Here is an 18,037-nt window from a genome sequence, read left to right on the forward strand (position 1 = left end):
CACCCAAGATATTTGCAATCCAACACAAATACCTATCCTTGGCCTTACTCCTCCACTCACTGACCCTCTGGCACCCTCTTTTCTTTTAGGTATTATCTTCAGAGGAACTGGGCCCAGGGTGGAAAGCCTGGAGGTGAAAATTCTAATCATAAATATGATTATAGACATATAGACGATTTTACACATATAAATGAGAATGCATATGTGTGCATATACGTGTGAGCACACACATTCACTCACTCACGCTCTCTTTCTCATTATCTTCCTCTGTCTTCCCCCAGAGGGCCTCAGGCAAGTCCCTTCCTTGCCAGCCTCAATTTCTTCCAGAGGGAAAGACAGAGGGGGAAAAAAGTGACCTAATCCCTAAGAATGTTTATAAAGTGCTTTGAGGGCTACAGATGAAAAACAGCCATCCTGTAAGTGCAAAGTTAGTACTGGTGAGATGACTCTCCTTTTACCTTGCTCATTTTATTGGTTTGACTGCAGTAAAACAGAGCCAAGACTTTGGTCTGCTTTTCTTTAAAATTTCCACCTGCACAATTTTAATAGCAGTAGTAATTAAACCAAGGCACGATTTTTTTAAAATATCTTGTAATGGATACCATCATCCTGCTTGTTACTAGAACTTACTCTTTGGATACACTTTTGAGGTCTTGAAAATTGTATCCCTGAGCATGTTTGATTACAGAGATATAAGTGCTGTTATTAGAAGGAAACAATAAAGGATTCACGGAAATCCCTCTGCTTCTGAAACCAACTTGTTCCCCCCAACCTCACCTAGTGACCTTTTACCCTTTTCTTTAAAGGTTCCCTGGGGCAGGGGGAAAAATCTCCTTACAGTGTTCCCACACGATGTAGGAATACAGGATTTGCTTTACAGTTCCACATTCTACTGGGACCTGTATTTGATTGGGGATGTTCCTTTAATGGCCCCTGGAGGCTCCTCTGGGGCCACTGGACTCAACCCAGTGAGGGCGGGGAATGTTAAAAAAAATCATAGGTTGGGTGTCTGGCCCGGGGTTCTACAATGGTAGTTGCCACAGCTCACAGAACCTAAGATCTTCTTAACTCAGCAGCCCACGATGAATTAGGTCAATTTCCTCTGTCTATACTAGGGATTGGCGCTTTGGAGCCTTTTGGGGGTGAGGGAGGTAGCGGAGTGGGCACGGCTGGTATTATCTTGGCACCAGGCGGCGGAACTCGGAGGGAGCGAGGAAAAACGTGAAAGTTATGGATGATTCCAAAAGACTCTGCCCGGCCCAGAGACTTATTCAAGTCTTAGGACCATATGATAGGAGTTGTGTGCCCATGCACGGGTGGTGCATTTGTGTGGGCATGGGCCTGACTGAGGTGGAGGTACCCCGCACTCATGAATTCGCTTCTCTGTTCCAGCCCATTTGAGAGCCAGGCCCTCCTTTCTTCAAACCCGGCCGAAGCTGGACCCCGAGGCAGCAGATTCGGAGCACACCGCTTAGAAGGTCGTTTCCCCAGACGTAAGTTACGAGGCAGAAAAATGAGTCTCCTCAAGGAACGCAAACCGAAGAAACCTCACTACATCCCCCGGCCGCCAGGCAAGCCCTTCAAATACAAGTGTTTTCAGTGTCCCTTCACGTGCAACGAGAAGTCCCACCTCTTCAACCACATGAAGTACGGGCTCTGTAAGAACTCCATCACCTTGGTGTCTGAGCAGGACCGGGGCCCCAAATGCTCCAAGTCCAACTCTTTGGAGCCGAAACAGACGAACCAAATCGAAGCTCTGGTCAAGCCAACCGCTTCCAAGCCGACCCCCAACGGACTGTCGAGTCTGGATTCCAAGCTTCCCCCGGGCTTTGCCAAAGAGGACTCCAAAGAGAACTTGGAATTCCAAAATCACATGAGCAAGAAGGCCCCTGAGCAGAAGGCTGGCCCTCCAAAGGAAATACCGCCCCCCGGGTCCGGGCCAGAAGGCACCATCAGCGGCAGCATCATCCAGCCAGTCTTGGAAGGGGTAGTCCGCCCTTCGGCGTTTATTCCTGTCGGAGAGCACAGGCTCAAGGGCCCGGAAGGCCACGACATGTCCGAAATGCTGTCGGCGTCCAACTCCGCTTCCAAAAGCTCGTCGTTTCACGCCAAGTCGGCGTTTCACACTCCCGGACACCCATGGAAACCCGGCTCGACTTTTCTCCCTCCAGAGTTCCCGCCAAAGATTCCCCCGGCCAAAGGCTTCGGCTCCATCCCCCCTTACATTCAGCCGATGATCCCAGAATACCCGCCCCACTTCTACACGGAGCACGGACTGGCCACTCTTTATTCGCCTTATCTGCTTCCAGGGAACTCGCCGGAGTGTGAAAACTCACTACTCTCCGTTTACGGTGCCCCCGACCAAAGGCACTTTCTCCCTCAGCCCGGGCCTCTCCCTAAAACCTTAAATCCGTCCCCAGCCACGTATGAGCACTACAGGTTTTTCCAGCAGTATCACTCTAATCTCCCATTGCCATACGGATTTTATAGACCAACAGAGACTGCCTTTTCCTCCTACAGCCTCAAACTTCCTCACGTAGCCGGTATCACCAGGGAGCAAAGTTCTCACCTGCTCGAGGAAACGACCTTGCTCTACCCGGTTTCTTCCAGCCCGTCCAGACCGCACCCCTTGGCCTCCCACAAGAGGCCAGCCGACTACGAGAAGGAAAACCCACTGCTCCCTGCCAAAGACCTTGCCAAGGACGAGCAAAATGAAAGGGAAGGGGCCAAGATGAGCCCGCGGGCAGGGACTGCGGCCACGGGCTCTCCAGGAAGACCCAGCCCCACCAACTTCCCTCAGACGAGCCACGCTTGTGAAGGGCTCTTTGATCTCTCCAGTAAACCCTCTTCCGGCCCCCTTGGAAAGCCGCCTCAGGCTGAAGAAACCTTCGTGGTCTTCACGCCCCTGAGGAGGAGCGTGGAGCCCCCAAACTCAGAGATGCAGCCGTGTAGAGAGGCCTCTCCTGAAAGGTAAGACCCTCTCTGGGACGTAACAATCAATTCCTCGGGGGAGGTGGGACAGACCCAAAGAACTTTCCAGTGACTTTAGCTCATTCCCAAAGGCCAATTTATCACTTTCAGATGGCATTTATTTTCAAGAGAAGCAGTGGGGGCTAGTGGAAAAGGCAGGGGCCCGGGAGTAGGGGAATCTGGGTTCGAATCCCAGTTCCGGCACTTGCTCGCTGTGTGAACTTGGGCAAGTTGTTTGACTCCTCTAGGTTTCAGTTTCCTCATCTGTAAAATGGAGGCATGATAATAACAATGGCACTTTTTAATTGATATTCGTTAAGCGCTTACTATGTGTCGAGCACTGGGGTAAATACAAGTTAATCAGGTTGGACAGGGGCTCATGGTCTAAGAAGAAGGGGCTCAATCCCCATTTTCCCTCTCCCTTAGAATGAGTACCATGTGGAAAAGGGACTGGATCTGACCTGCTTCTATTGCAGCTACCCCAGAGCTTAGCACAGTGTTGGGCACATAACAAATATCACAGTGATAACTAAATAGAAACTTGTTTACCCAGCTGAGCCATGTCTGACATGCCCTGAAAATCACCCCAGTTCCCAATCAAGTTCCATTCATTTTCTTCTTCCAAAGGGACTAGGAATTTACCAGGCTGTGCTTTTCCCTCCTAGCATTAACGTCACTGACGAGGGTGGGTGCCTTGAGTCTGGAAGCCCCTCTGATGTTCCCGAGGACTCCTCCTCGAACACAGAAGACGAGCCTGGGATAACGCCGCTCAACCTTTCAAAGAAGCCGGCTGCCAGAGCTGGAGCCATCCAGGACCGGGGGTATAAAAGCTCCTCTCCCCTGGAGAGCCGGGACTTCATGGTCCTGCAGGATGTGCCCCTCAACCTCTCGGTGAGAGACTCCTGTAACTCCGCCAGGCTGCAGCACCCGCTCCACAGCCCGCCTCGAGAGGCCGAGGCAGCCGCTCATCAAAAGGCCAGGGCCGGGAGCTGTGAAGCTGAGCACTGCCGCCCCCCCAAGCCGCCCCCAGCAGAATGGTGACTGTGGTGACCCCTCGCACCCGGCCCCTCCGTCCAAAGCCCATGATCTGAGGATCGTGGACAGCACCGATGACCAGAAGCAGACGGCGGCGGTGGCCTTGTGCCAGCTGGCCGCCTACAGCCCCGCCAAGGGGAGAGGTGAGAGTGAAGAGGCAGACTGTCGGGACCCCGCCTCTCAGATGGGGGAACCCCCTGTCAGTTCCTCAGACCCTCCGGAGAGTCCGTGTCTCCCTAAACCAAAAGCCCCCAAAAGGACGAATCAAAAAGAAGCGGCGAAATCTCAGCCTGGGGCTAAGAAAGGGAAACCAAATGACAGTGGCAGAGTGTTTACTCTAAGAAAGAGAACGCGGCTGTCTTAATGCTGAACTTTGTCGGGAGCTGTCAGGAGGGCAAAATCCAGTCAGCTTACCCACTAGGCCTCACCTTCCACGGCCTCGGCAATTCTCCAGACCTGGCTTCCTTTGCTCTCTGGTTGGCCGGTTGTCTCGTGTGGCTTTCTGGGACTCCAGAAAGCGGCCCCTCGCTTTGATGTTGTAAATAGAAAGTGTTAATATTAAAGGTGCTTCTAATTTTGTACTAGATGTTTTAGAACGAGCTGTTTCCGCTGTGCAAAGCGTTTGCATTCAAAACAGAAGCTGGTGAAAGTGTGTAAAGATGGATGTTTTAGGTGTAAACCATGTGGTGGCCATTAACATATATGCCTTTACTACCACATTGTTCGCTTCAGAAAGAATTCACTGTTTCTAGTGGTTGTAAGATACTGTGGACTTGAATTTCAGAATTTATTAAAACTAGGTGTTCATGTCTTGCAGATGATTTACTTTAGGTGTAGAGGGAAAAAATCACCATCAGCAAAAGAAGGAAAAAAATATAGACATTTGTTTAAAAGCTTCTTTCTGTACTGAATGTGAAAAGACTGGGATTTGTTTTACTGGAGACAATCCACAGATATAAAAAGGATATTTATATAAATAATTTATTTCTCAAGGTAAAAGCATCATTGGTGATGGCATAATTTTAGCAATGTGAATTGGGAACATTTCTTTCGCTATAATGCTTCAGTGTTTTGCAGTGCCTTCCATCTTGTTTTCTAATTCCTCAGCCTGTCGGCCTGCACTTGCTCATTTTTCAAGGAAAGTTGTGTACTCTACTTATGGATATATAAAATGATTACGTTGCGTAGACGCTTGTTGCATTCGATTTTGTAACTTTTACCCAAATCAAAGCTGGCTGAGATTAAAAGAAGCCCAGCCACCGAGACAGCACTTTAAAGGAGTCCAAGGTTACAGATCAAAGCCACTTGTTACCTCGAAAAGCTTCCTGCTCCAGAAAGCTGAGACAAATGAATCTGTTCTCAGTCACAATGAATTCAGAGGGGGAAATGGAGACTTCTTCTTCAACTCCCTCCTGAGACTGGCAACTAGGCAAGGCTTAGAATATTTAGCCCCATGCATTTGCCATTGTTATTCACACACCATCCTGTTTGAACTTGTACAAAATCCATTGATTTCTTTGGCTAACACCAGTCTATGTTCGTGGAAAACGCCCCATTAGTTTGAAAATCACACACACACACTCTCTCTCTTCCTTGACACACATAAAGATGGTTTCTAATCATGAAAGAAAAGAATGTTCATTACATAGAGTCCACTTTCTCAGACCATCTGGGTAATGTGACAATTCACGGTCAATTACAAAGAAGGGTCCCAGATCTTCATGAACGACAAGTGTCCCCCAAACCCAGCCCAGTCCATGACAACCACCACCTGAGAAGAGCTAACTCGGCCTTTCCGGCCTCCACCGGCTCAAATCGTGGGGAAGACTAGGTGGCCGGAAATGGGGCAAGGCATCTATTGTGATTAATTGTGCAATGTGAGGCCCTGGGGGTTGAGAGGGAGGAGGGCGATTTCTTCCCAATCTTGAAGTAAAATGGCAGGCAACACAAGGAACTTGGCCCTAGTTTTGATGTCCCACTTATGAGGATGTCTCCCCAGGTTTTTTTATTTTATGATATTTGTCAAGCGCTTACTATATGTCAAACACTGTTCTAAAAGTTGGGGCAGGTACAAGCCAATTGGGTTGGACACAGTCTCCATCTGGCATGGGGCTCACAGTCTAAGTAAGAGGGAGAGCATGGTACGGGCATCCATGTGACCACCGGACTTCCCGTTTCAACTTGGCCACTTTTTCCAATCGTTTTTGAATCAGGCGAATGAGTGAGCCCCTTGACTGGCCTCTGGCAGCTAATATTTGAACTTTTCTGATTTCTCTGCATCCTAAATTCTTTTATTTACCATATGAGTAGGCATTTCTCCCCAGGAGGAAAACTCTCTGACCCTGACTTTTCGGGTCGCCTCCTCCACACCTCTTTCCAGTTGCAACACTGGCCACTCATCAAAATGACCCTTGCCTTCTCTCCAATTCAGAGTGGACTGGCCACTTCTCTTCTAGGTCTCGCTTTCAACGAATGATTTTTATTGTCCCCATTTAGGGCCACCCAGAAGGATTTTAGGAGCTATATTTCTACTCATTTTGAAACAACTCAAAAAAGGAGAAGGACTCAGTTTCCCTTCTCAAAAGCCAGAGCAGCGGTCAGCTGTGCAAGAGGGAATTTCTGCAGAAACCAGGGCACCTGAATAAGTCTAGCAATAATAATAATCATAATAATAATTTTGGTATTTGTTAAGCGCCACGTGCCAAGCACTATTCTAATCGCTGGGGGAGATACAAGGTAATCAGGTTGTCCCACGGAGGGCTCACAGTCTTAATCCCCGTTTTACAGATGAGGGAACTGAGGCACAGAGTAGTTTAGTGACTTGCCCAAAGTCACACAGCTGATAAGTGGCGGAGTCAGGATTAGAACCCAAGACCTCTGACTCCCAAGCCCGCACTCCTTCCACGGAGCCACGCAGTTACTCTGTGCTGGGTGGGTTCTACATAGAAGGCAGCTCGGATGAGGTCCAGCAGGTGGGGATCTGTCCTGAATTAGAGACAGAACATTGTCCTTGGCATTTTTTCTAATGACATTTGTTCAGCGCTTACTAGGGGGCAGGCACTGTATTAAACACTGGGATAAGTAAAAGATAATCAGGTTGGACACAGTCCTTGTCCCACATGGGGCTCAGAGCTTTAATCCACATTTTGCAGATGAGCTAACTGAGGCACAGTGAAGTGGAGTGACTTGCCTGAGGTCACACAGATGTGGCAGAGCTGGGATTGGAACCCAGGTCCTTCTGACTCTCAGGGCTGTGCTCTTTCCACTAGGCCACACTTCCCCAAATGTGAAGCTCCTGACAGCTAGATTGCAGGCCAATATACGACCCGTATATCACATACTGCACGGGCCTGGGAGCTGCTTAGGTTAAATGGGGAACCTCCAGCCCACAAACGTCAGTGATAAAATACTGAAGAGAGACGGAGACTCTGGTGCCAGCTACTGCTAAAAATCCCATGGCTCTTCCTTTGTCCAGGGTGATTTGTATTGTGCTCTCCCGAGCGCTTACTACAGTGCTCTGCACATAATCAATGGCATTTGAGTGCTTACTGTGTGCAAAGCACTGGACTAAGTGCTCAGGAGAGTACAACACAATTAGCAGACCCATTCTCTGCCCATAATGAGATTACAGCCTGGAGGGGGAGACAGACACTAATATAAATAGTTAATAATGCATAATTTAAAGAGAAAATAATGATGACATTTGTTAAACGCTTGCTATGTGCTAAGCACTGTTCTAAGCACTGGGGTAGATACAGGGTAATCAGGTTGTCCCATGTGGGGCTCACAGTCTTAATTCCCATTTGACAGATGAGGTAACTGAGGCACAGAGAAGTGAAGTGACTTGCCCAAGGTCACACAGCAGAAGAGTGGCGGAGCCAGGATTAGTACCCATGACCTCTGATTCCCAAGCCCGTGCTCTTTCAACTGAGCTACACTGCAAGTGCTGTGAGGTTGTGGGTGGGGATGAATATCAAATGTCCAGAGGCCCCAGATCCAAGTGCATAGATGATGCAGAAGTTAGTACTCAATATATACCATCGATCACTGGATGACTGGAAGTAGGGAGGGTCCTAGGTGACATAGCAAAAAGCCTCTCAAACCCATCGTTCCCAGGATTTTCCTCCGTCCTGAGGCAACTTCCCTCTACTATTTTCCTTCCTCCTCCTGCCGCACTGTTTCAACTCTCACTGGGTCACGGAACATGTTTTACATTTCAAGTCAGTCTGTCACTCAGTCATACTTATTGAGTGCTTACTGTGCGCAGAGCACTGTTCGGAGGGCTTGGGGGAGTAAAATACGACAATATGATAGACACATTCCCGGCCCTCAACGAGCTCATGGTCTAGAGGGGGAGAAGCTGAAAGTCTAACAGCAATTTACCTGTGCCCTGGAAGGGGCCTAAGATTAGGGATCCGTCTAGAGCTGTAGCCCCTTCTAGAATTAGAGCTCACCGTGGGTAGGGAACGGGCCTACCAACTCTCCTGTACTGCCCTCTGCCAAGCGCTTAGTACAGTGCTCTTCACGCAGAAAGTGCTCGATAAATACGACTGGTGGATTCAACCTAAAGGGAGTCATTTCAAAAACCTGCCTACAAGGCACATCTAGCTTAAAACACAATGCCACCACCCATCCGCTCCTTTGGGATCAGCTGTGGGTTCCCAGAGCTCGGAGGTGAAAACTAATCGGGGTACAATCCAATTTGGTTACTCTCAATCTCACAACTGCAGTTTCAGAGCTACCCCTGTCCAAAGCCAGATGAACTGGAATATTTCATGCCCAATTTCCTGAGCTGCCCAAATCAACCGATAAACGCAGCGGTACTCACCGTCTGAGAGTCGAGAGGGCAGAAGTAATCCTCGCCGGCCTAGTTCGGCTAAAGCCAGGCATCCACCGTGCCATGCGTTGTCTGTTTCCTGAAAACTAACAACGTGCAGAAAGTCAATCCACCAATCAATCCATCAGTGGTGTCTCTCGAGTGCTAACTGCGTGCAGAGTTTTGTACTAAGCGCTTGGGAGAGTGATCAATCGTATTTATTGAAAGCTTACTGTATGCACAAGTAACACTTTGTAAAATGGGGAGCCTTATGTGGGGCACGAACCGTGTCCAACCTGATTAGCTTGAATCTACCCCAGAGCTTAGTACAGTTTCCAGGCACATAGAAAGCACTTAAATACCATTTTAAAAAACCGGAGTCGGTAGACAGATTCCCTGCCCACAATCACCTTAAAGTCTGGCCGGGGGTGGGGGGGGGTTAGACATGAATACAAATAAATAAATGGAAAGCCACTTGGAGATGAGCTTTTAATAAGGCTTTGAAGGTGGGGAGAGTGATCATCTGTCAGCTATGAAGTGGGAGGATGTTCCAGGCCAGTGGCAGGACATGGGTGAGGGGTCAGTGTCGAGACAGATGAGATCAAAGTACGGTGAGTAGGCTGGCTTAGAGGAGCAAAGTGCACAGACTGAGTTGTAGCAGGAAATCAGGGAAGTAAGATAGGAGGTACAATATCGGTTGGAAGATATGATCCCTGCCTTCAACCTAGTGGGGGATACAGACACTAACGCAAATCGCAGATTAAGGGAAGTGGTACAGCACAAGGCTATGTTTGTAAGTACCAGGGGCTGGGGGTGGGGTGAGTAGAAGAGCACTTAAGGGATACACCCCCAAGTGAATGGATTACCCAAAAGGGAGGGTGAATAGGATGGATAAATTCGAGATCAGGGAGATTGAGGGGTTAGATTCGCGCTAAAAACTTTTCTCGGGTAATCGCAGCAACAATAGCACTCTAAATTCCTGGTTTCTAACCACATGGACTAGGGAGAGTGGCTTAGCCATACTGGAAAGAGCCCGGGCCTGGAAGTCAAAGACCTTGAGTTCTACTCCTGGCTCTGCCACTTATCAACTGTGTGACTCTGGGCAAGTCACTTCACTTTTCTGTGCCTCAGTCACCTGGTCTGTAAAATGGGGATTAAGACTGAGAGTCCCACGTGGGACAACCTGATAACCCTGTATAATAATAATAATGATGATGATAATGGCATTTATTAAGCGCTTACTATGTGCAAAGCACTCCTCTAAGTGCTGGGGAGGTTACAAGGTGATCAGGTTGTTCCACAGGGGGCTCACAGCCTTAATCCCCATTTTACAGATGAAGTAACTGAGGCACAGAGAAGTTACGTGACTTGCCCAAAGTCACACAGCTGACAATTGGCGGACCTGGAATTTGAACCCATGACCCCTTACTCCAAAGCCCGTGCTCTTTCCACTGAGCCACGCTGCTTCTCTATCCCGGCGCTTAGAACAGTGCATGGCACATAGCTTAACAAATACCATCGTCATCATCGACAACATTTGACTTGAAGCCTGCCTGAATCTAGATCTCTCGCAGATCTCTACTGTACTCTCCCATGCGCTTGGCTTAAAGTGTTTTACCCACAGTAAGCACTCACAAACCATCGATTGATTCTAACTGGAAAAAAAAAATCTGCCTTCTCGAGGCTACCCGTTCCATAAATTGCCTTGTAAAATATGAAGACCCATGCATACAGATGACATGGAAAACTCTAGGACTTGCTAGGAAGGGCATTCCATGTCCAACTATTAGGTGAATATGAATATAGAAGCATCAGAGACTAATCTAATTCTCTTCCGTACTGAAAAGAGAAGAGGCCTGCGAGTCAGAGGACCCAGGTTCTAATCCCAGCTCGGCCTGTTGCCTGCTGTTTTAATTTCTCTGTGCCTCAGCTCCCTCATCAGCAAAATGGGGATTCAATACCTGTTTTCCCTCCTATGTGGACCCCATTGTCTTGTATCTATCCCTAGGCCTGGCACATAGTAAGCACATAATACCACAAATATTATTATTATTATACGTAATAGGAAGTGGGAATAGAAGTGTTCATTTTTTCATGATCAAATTCCCACAAGAGTTTATTTTCCTTTTAATTAAAAAAGCATGTATATATCCATGAATCCTTTAAAGGATTCACCCCAAATGTCTTTAACAGAATCTCACTATTAGACATTATAATGCATGTAATATATATTATATACTTCATATATAATACACATACCACCCAGATAACTCATCAGACATTTAAGTGAAGCAATATGTCAAATATTCCAGGGTTAAGAAAACTCACTGAAAGACAAGAATTTCCTCCAACCAAAAAGAAGCCATTTTATGGTTTCAACAACCAAGAATCAGCATTTCTAACAGATTTTTCTTATGGTATTTATTAAGCACTTACTGTACCAGGCACTGTACTAAGCGCTGAAGTAGATGCAAGCTAACCAAGTTGGACACAGTCCCTGTCCCATCTGGGGCTCATAATCTTCACCTCCACCATACAGATGAGGTAACAAGCACAAAGAAATTCAGTAACTTGCCCGAGGCCACACAGGAGGCAAATGGCAGAGTCAAGATTAGAAAACAGGGCTTTCTGCATCTCAGGGTTTGCTCTATCAATCAATGGCATTTACCGAGCACTTACTATGTGCAGGGCACTGTACTAAGCATGTGGTACAGTACAATGCAACAGAATAAGCTGACACATTCCCTGCCCATAGCAAATGCTCTAACCATTAGAACCATGCTACTACTGGGCCAATGGATAATTCAAGCAGATCCCTGCCTAAAAAAACAAGGATTCAGGTAAGATGCTCCTATACTTTCCAGATCCCATGGCCTTGGGCCAAACCACCCTGGGAAAAATCCATTCTAGCTTGGGAAGGCACCTCCTGGGTAGAGACTTCTCCACTGGTGGCTGATTTGGTGCCAGGAGGAAATTCCCCTCTTTGGTGAGAATTCTTTGGGGTGAGCTAGGTAAAGAGAGGGTGCTGGAAGACATGAACCTTGGTCCCCTCTGGGCAGGGGGGGTCTCTCCATCATGGGCAGCGGGAGAAGCAGCGTGGCCTACTGGATAGAGCAGCAGCCCGTGGGTTCTAATGTGGGATGTGGGTTCTAATCCTGGCTTGGCCACTTGTCTGAACTTGGGCAGGTTGCTTCATTTCTTTGTGCCTCAGTTATCTGTAAAATGGGGATTAAGACTGTGAGCTCTAAATGGGAGAGGGACTGTGTTCAATCTGATTAGCTTCTATCCACCCCAGCGCTTAGTACAATGCCTGGTATAAAGTAAGTGCTTAACAAATATCATTAAAAAAAGGGGGGGTCACCAATTCACTGTACAGCTTGACAGTGAGAAGCAGCGTGGCTTAGTGGTAAGAGCCCAGGCTTGGGAGTCAGAGGTTGTGGGTTCTAATCCTGGCTCCACCACTTGTCAGCTGTGTGACTTTGGGCAAGTGACTCCACTTCTCTGAGCCTCAGCTACCTCATCTGTAAAATGGGGATTAAGACTGTGAGCTCCATGTGGGACACCCGATTACCCTGTATCTACCCCAGCGCTTAGAACAGTGCCTGGCACATAGTAAGCACTACATAAATACCAGTATTATTATTATTATTGTGGGAAATGAAATCCATGCCCCAGGAAGGTCAGAGGACCCCACCCCCAACCCAGCATATTAGGCTGAACCAGCTAGACTGTCAGCTCACTGTGCTCAGGAAATGTGTCTGTGTATTTTTTTATTATACTCTCCCAAGTGCTTAGTATAGTGCTCTGCACACAGTATGCACTCAATAAATACAATTGACTGATTGACAGACATCAGGCACATGTCCAAGAGGCTTTCCCTGACTAAACCCTCTTTTCCTTTCCTTCAAATCCCTTCTGTGTTGCCCTGACTTGCTCCCTTTATTCACCCCCTTTCTCAGCCCCACAGCACTTAGGTCCAAATCTGTCATTTATTTATATTAACATCTGTCTCCCCCTCCAGACCGTAAGCTTTTTGTGGGTGGGGATTGTGTCTGTTATATTGTACTCTCCCAAGCACTTAGTACAGTGCTCCGCAAACAGTAAGCGTTCTATAAATACGATTGACCAACTATCGCCTGACAGCCAATAATAATTAACTGCACATTCTGTTCCTGGCCCTCCAGAATCCTAGCGGTTTCTCTCCAATCAGGCTCCTGGGGCCAGTGGGGGCAGTTCAGGGGCTACCTCTCTTCCAGCTCACCCTGCCAGTCTGCACAGCCACGATGTCACTTGCAAGATCGGAACTCCCGAACTCTTCCCTCTCAATCAATGGTACAAATGGTGCAAAGCACTGTACTAAGCGCTTGGGAGAGTAGAATACAATAGAATTGCCCGACGCCGTCCTTGCGTACAAGGAGTTTATGGACAAGAGGGGGAGACGGACGTTAATATAAATTGTGGACACGTATGTAAGTGCTGTGTGAGGCGGAGGAAGGGGTGAAAAAGGGGAGCAAATCCAAGTACAAGTGCATGCCTTATTCATTCATTCAATGGCATTTATTGAGCGCTTATGTGTGCAAAGCACTGAACTAAGCACTTGGGAGAGGACTCTGCACTCGCCCCCGCAGCCCCAAAGCACTTATGTGCATATCTGTAATTTTATTTATCTCTTTGCTCTTCCCCCCTTCCTGCCCCAAAACACTCAGGTTACATATCTGTAATTTCATTTATTTGTAGTGATTTCTATTTCCCCCCAACTAGACTGTGAGCTCAATGTGGGCAAGGAGCATCACTGATGATTGTTATATTGCAATAATAGTTAATAATAATTTTGGTATTTGTTAAGTGCTTACTATGTGCAAAGCACTGTTCTAAGCATTGGGGAGGATACAAGGTGATCAGGTTGTCCCATGTGGGGCTCACAGTCTTGATCCTCGTTTTACAGATGAGGTAACTGAGGCCCAGAGAAGTTAAGTGACTTGCCCAAAGTCACACAGCTGACAAGTGGCAGAGCCAGGATTTGAACCCTTGACCTCTGACTCCCAAGCCCAGCCTCTTTCCACTGAGCCATGCTGCTTCTCTTTCCCAAGGCTTAGTACTGTGCTCTGCACCCAGGAAGCGCTCAGTAAATATGAATGAATGATAGACACATTCCCTGCCCACAACGATTCACAGTCTTCCCACAGGTGACAACAGCTTTGGCTGAAATGGACCCCCCACGCCAGGCCAAAACAACATGGCGTTAGGGGGTAGGTGTATCAACTCTCTTTCCTCCTCTCCCGGCTCTCCTCCCACCTGGCCACCCACGTTGCCTATTGCAGGCCCAAATCCAGCCCCGCCTTTTGGAGATTAGATCTAGTGGACACCGGGAGCCAAGGTCACAGGATTCGGCATTTCAAGCACCTCTAGGCCAGCGTGGACCCCGCTTGGAGAAGGTCAGAGGGGAGGTGACTTCTCCTAATATCTTCTCCCACCATCCAGCCCAGGAGGCTGTTTCCTGTGCTGCTGTTGCCCCCACCCTGCATCCCCCATACAATTTGGGGCTCAGTTGCTGAGGTCACCCAGTCCCTCTCCCCGACAGCGCAGTGGCGCCCCAAGAAAGAGGAGTCTTCTAGGGTCCTGCGGGCCCAGAGAGAGTGTGCTGCCACCAACCTCCCAGCCCCCCACACCCCAACCGTGGCTCAGGCCTCAAACCCCAGCCCCCGACACCAGACAGGTTTGGAGGTGTGGAGTCCCCCGGGGCAACTGCCCCAACTAGAACCACTGCCTGAGGGGAAAGGGCCAGAGCCACTTTAGCTGGAGCTCATGCTCCAGTGGATTCTGGCCCTCTGCAACAGCTGGGAAGCTACTGATTTACTGGCAAATATCTGTAATTTATTTACTCTATCAGTATTTTATTTATTATATCTGTAATTTGTTATATCTATAATTTACTTACTTGCAAGTCTGCCTCCCTCTCTAGGCTGTAAGTTCATTGTGGGTGGGGAATGTGGCTGTTTATTGTTATATCATATTCTCCCTAGCACTTAGTACAGTAAGCGCTCAATAAATACGACTGACTGACAGACTAGCCTATCTGATCCCTAACTGTTCCTGAACAGACATGGTCTTAAATTTGATTATTAATTCCCTAGAGTCCAGGTGGAAAGCCATTGGAATGATCTCTGTGCCTCAGTTACCTCATCTGTAAAATGGGGATGAAGACCGTGATCCCCCTGTGGGATAACCTGAGCACCTTGTAACCTCCCCAGAGCTTAGAACAGTGCTTTGCACACAGTAAGTGCTTTATAAATGCCATCATTATTATTATCTCCTCACATAGCAATATTCTTGATATAAAGTCAATTTTTTATACGGTATTTGTTAAGCGCTCACTATGTGTAGGCACTGTACTTAGTGCTGGGGTAGATACAAGCTAATCAGCTTGGACACAGTCCATTTCCCAGATAATCCTCATTTTACAAATCAATCGCATTTACTGAGCACTTACTTTGTGCCGAGAATTGGGCAAAGCGCTTGGAAGAGTACAATGTAGCAGAGTTGTTAAAGTTCCCTGCTCACAACAAGCAGTGTGGCCTAGATGATATTCAGGCCTAGGAGTCAGAAGGACCTGGGTTCAAATCCTAACTCCGCCACTTGTTTGCTGTGTGACTTTGGGCAAGTCACTTCACTTCTCTGAAGCTCAGTTACTGCACCTGGAAAATGAGGATTAAGACCAGGAGCCGCATGTGGGATATGGACCACGTCCAATCTGATTAGCTTGTACCTACCCCAGTGCTTAGTATACTGCTAGGCACATAGTAAATACTTAAATACCTTGAAAAAAATTCAGTAGCCACAGTATTAGAATAAAACGTTTGTCATACATTAGTAACTAAAACGTGAAAAATAGCCTTCCAAAATAACCTAGTCATTTCATTATACAAAAAGAAGATGATGTCTTTTATGGTTCATGGATCTCAGTGACAATTCTGGACATTGAAAAGAAGAACATGCTTCTCTGACATTAATCATTCCAACAATCATATTTATTGAGTGCAGAGCACTGTACTAAGCGCTTGGGAGAGTACAATGCAATAGAGACTCTAGACTGAAGACTCTAGAATCTAGACTGTAAACTCAGAGTGGGCAGGGAATGTGTTTGTCTACTGTACTGTACCCTCCCAAGTGCTTAGTACCATGCTCCACACACAGTAAGCGCTCAATAAATACACCTGAATGAATGAAGAGAGTTGGTAGACGCGTCACAATGCCCATGACAACTTTAAGAGTATCGTATTGTGTTCTTTTCTAAAGTGGAACACGGAAATCCACGTCCTCCCCCTCTATCTCCTGCAACCCTCAAAGTGAGACTCCAGAAAGTCACTTTCTATTGATCGGTAGTTGGTATGATGGAAGATTTTTTTCCCCCTACTTCCTCATATATTCAGTTTGGTGAAGGCAGAACTCCCCCAGGAAACACTACCCCCTGGGTAAGGCATCAGACAGCCTGAAGCCAAGCCAGCTCCTGACTTCACATTCTTTCCTGCCCCTCCCTCCCACCTGGGGAAAAAGCCAACTGAGGAAGCCACTGCCCTCACAGGGCACGTATTGGCGGGGGAAGTGGGGGAGCTGTTCCCTTTGCTCCACAGGTTTTGGGGTAGAATCAAGCTTTGCAAGAAACAGTGGCAGCCAAGTGAAAAGACCCTGCAAGTCAGAAGACCTGGCTTCCATTCCCGGCTCCGCCACTTCTTCTGTTGTGTAACCTTGGATGAGTCCCTTTGCTTCTCTGGGCCTCATTTACCTCATCTGGAAAATGGGGAATAAGACTGTGAACCCTAACTGTCCGACCTGATTACCTTGTATAATAATAATAGTAATGTTGGTGTTTGTTAAGCGCTTACCAAGCACTGTTCTAAGCGCTGGGGTAGATACAAGGTAATCAGGTTGTCCCGCTTGGAGCTCACAGTCTTCATCCCCATTTTGCAGATTAGGTAACTGAGGCACAGAAAAGTTAAGTGACTTGCCCAAAGTCACACAGCTGACAAGTAGCAGAGGCGGGATCTGTATCCATCCCAGAGCTTAGTACAGCACCTCCTGGTACCTGGTAAGTGCTTAAATACCATTTAAGAAAGAAAAGTATGTGCAAAAAAGAGCCAAGTGACTTAAAGGATACCCAAATCCCACAGCCTCACGTCTGGTTCCTGTCAGACATGCTAACCCCACCCCTCATCCCTCAGCACATGCTTGCAATTTATTTTAGTGCCTGCTCTCCTGCTAGACTGGAAGTTCTTTGAGGGAAAGGACTGTGCCTATTAATTCCAGGATGAAGACAGACCTCAAGATAACGTGGAAAATGAGAATTCAATTCTCCTCCCTCCAACTTAGACTGTGAGCCCCATGTGGGACAGGGATTGTATCTAAACCGATTACCTCCTATCTACCCCAGTGCTGGGCACCAAAAAAAAAGAAGAAAACAGAACACCATTCATGGTCTTCGTGGGGTACAACAAAATCATCATCATTGCTATTTTTTGATGCCTACAATGAGCAGAGCACTGTCCTGGAAGCCTAAGACTGTGTGGTCCGCACTATACTGGCTGCCTCCTGTGGGTAGACCACTATACTGAGCACCTGCTTTATGCATGACAATGTAATGGACTGTGATACTACCTCTACCTAAAATAATTAAAGCAGAAGGTATAGTCCCAGCTCCTGAGCTTCCAAAATAAGGGGGAAGGTAGGCATACACAAACTGCAGTCAGACCGAATCAATAAATCGATTGCATTTATTGAGCACTTACTGTGAGCACGGCACTATGCTGGGTGCCTCCTGTGGATAGAACACTATATTGGGCATCTACTTTTTGCAACACACTGTAATAAATCGCTACTCAATTGCAGCCCACTGGGTTCAGAGCTCTGTACTAGCCAGTGGAGAATGTAAAAGAATAAAAGCAGAAGGCTTGGTCTCTGCTTCTGAGCTTCCAAAATAATGCTACATGACCTCGAGAAGTTGAGACTCAACTTCTCTGAGTCTCAATTTCCTCATCTATAAAATGGGGATTCAATCTCTGTTCTCCCTCCCTCTTAGACCAAAGCCCCATGTGGGACAGGAACTCTGTCTGACCTGATTAACTTGTATCTACCCCAGTACTGGAACAAAGTAAATGCTTAACAAATACCACAATCCTTCTTCTTAACTGAACCACAAGCTTCTGGGCTTGGGAGCTTCAG

General features: G+C 47.4%; 2 protein-coding genes across 2 annotated transcripts in view; one reads left to right on the forward strand and one right to left on the reverse strand.

Annotated features, from left to right (window-relative positions):
- TBCD (tubulin folding cofactor D) overlaps positions 1-18,037 on the reverse strand; it is a 211,256-nt gene that overhangs the window by 140,173 nt on the left and 53,046 nt on the right. Inside the window, exon 13 of the mRNA XM_038757410.1 lies at positions 8,834-8,928. Within this exon, the coding sequence (XP_038613338.1) occupies positions 8,834-8,928 (95 nt within the window). The remainder of the gene's footprint in view (positions 1-8,833; positions 8,929-18,037) is intronic.
- ZNF750 (zinc finger protein 750) lies at positions 1,342-5,192 on the forward strand. The gene is given in 3 exon segments (XM_038757409.1): positions 1,342-2,970; positions 3,636-3,981; positions 3,983-5,192. Coding segments are annotated over 3 exon segments (2,334 nt in total). The 5' UTR covers positions 1,342-1,369; the 3' UTR covers positions 4,370-5,192.

Source organism: Tachyglossus aculeatus, chromosome 15 (assembly GCF_015852505.1).
Source record: "Tachyglossus aculeatus isolate mTacAcu1 chromosome 15, mTacAcu1.pri, whole genome shotgun sequence".
NCBI classification, from domain to species: Eukaryota; Metazoa; Chordata; class Mammalia; order Monotremata; family Tachyglossidae; genus Tachyglossus; species Tachyglossus aculeatus.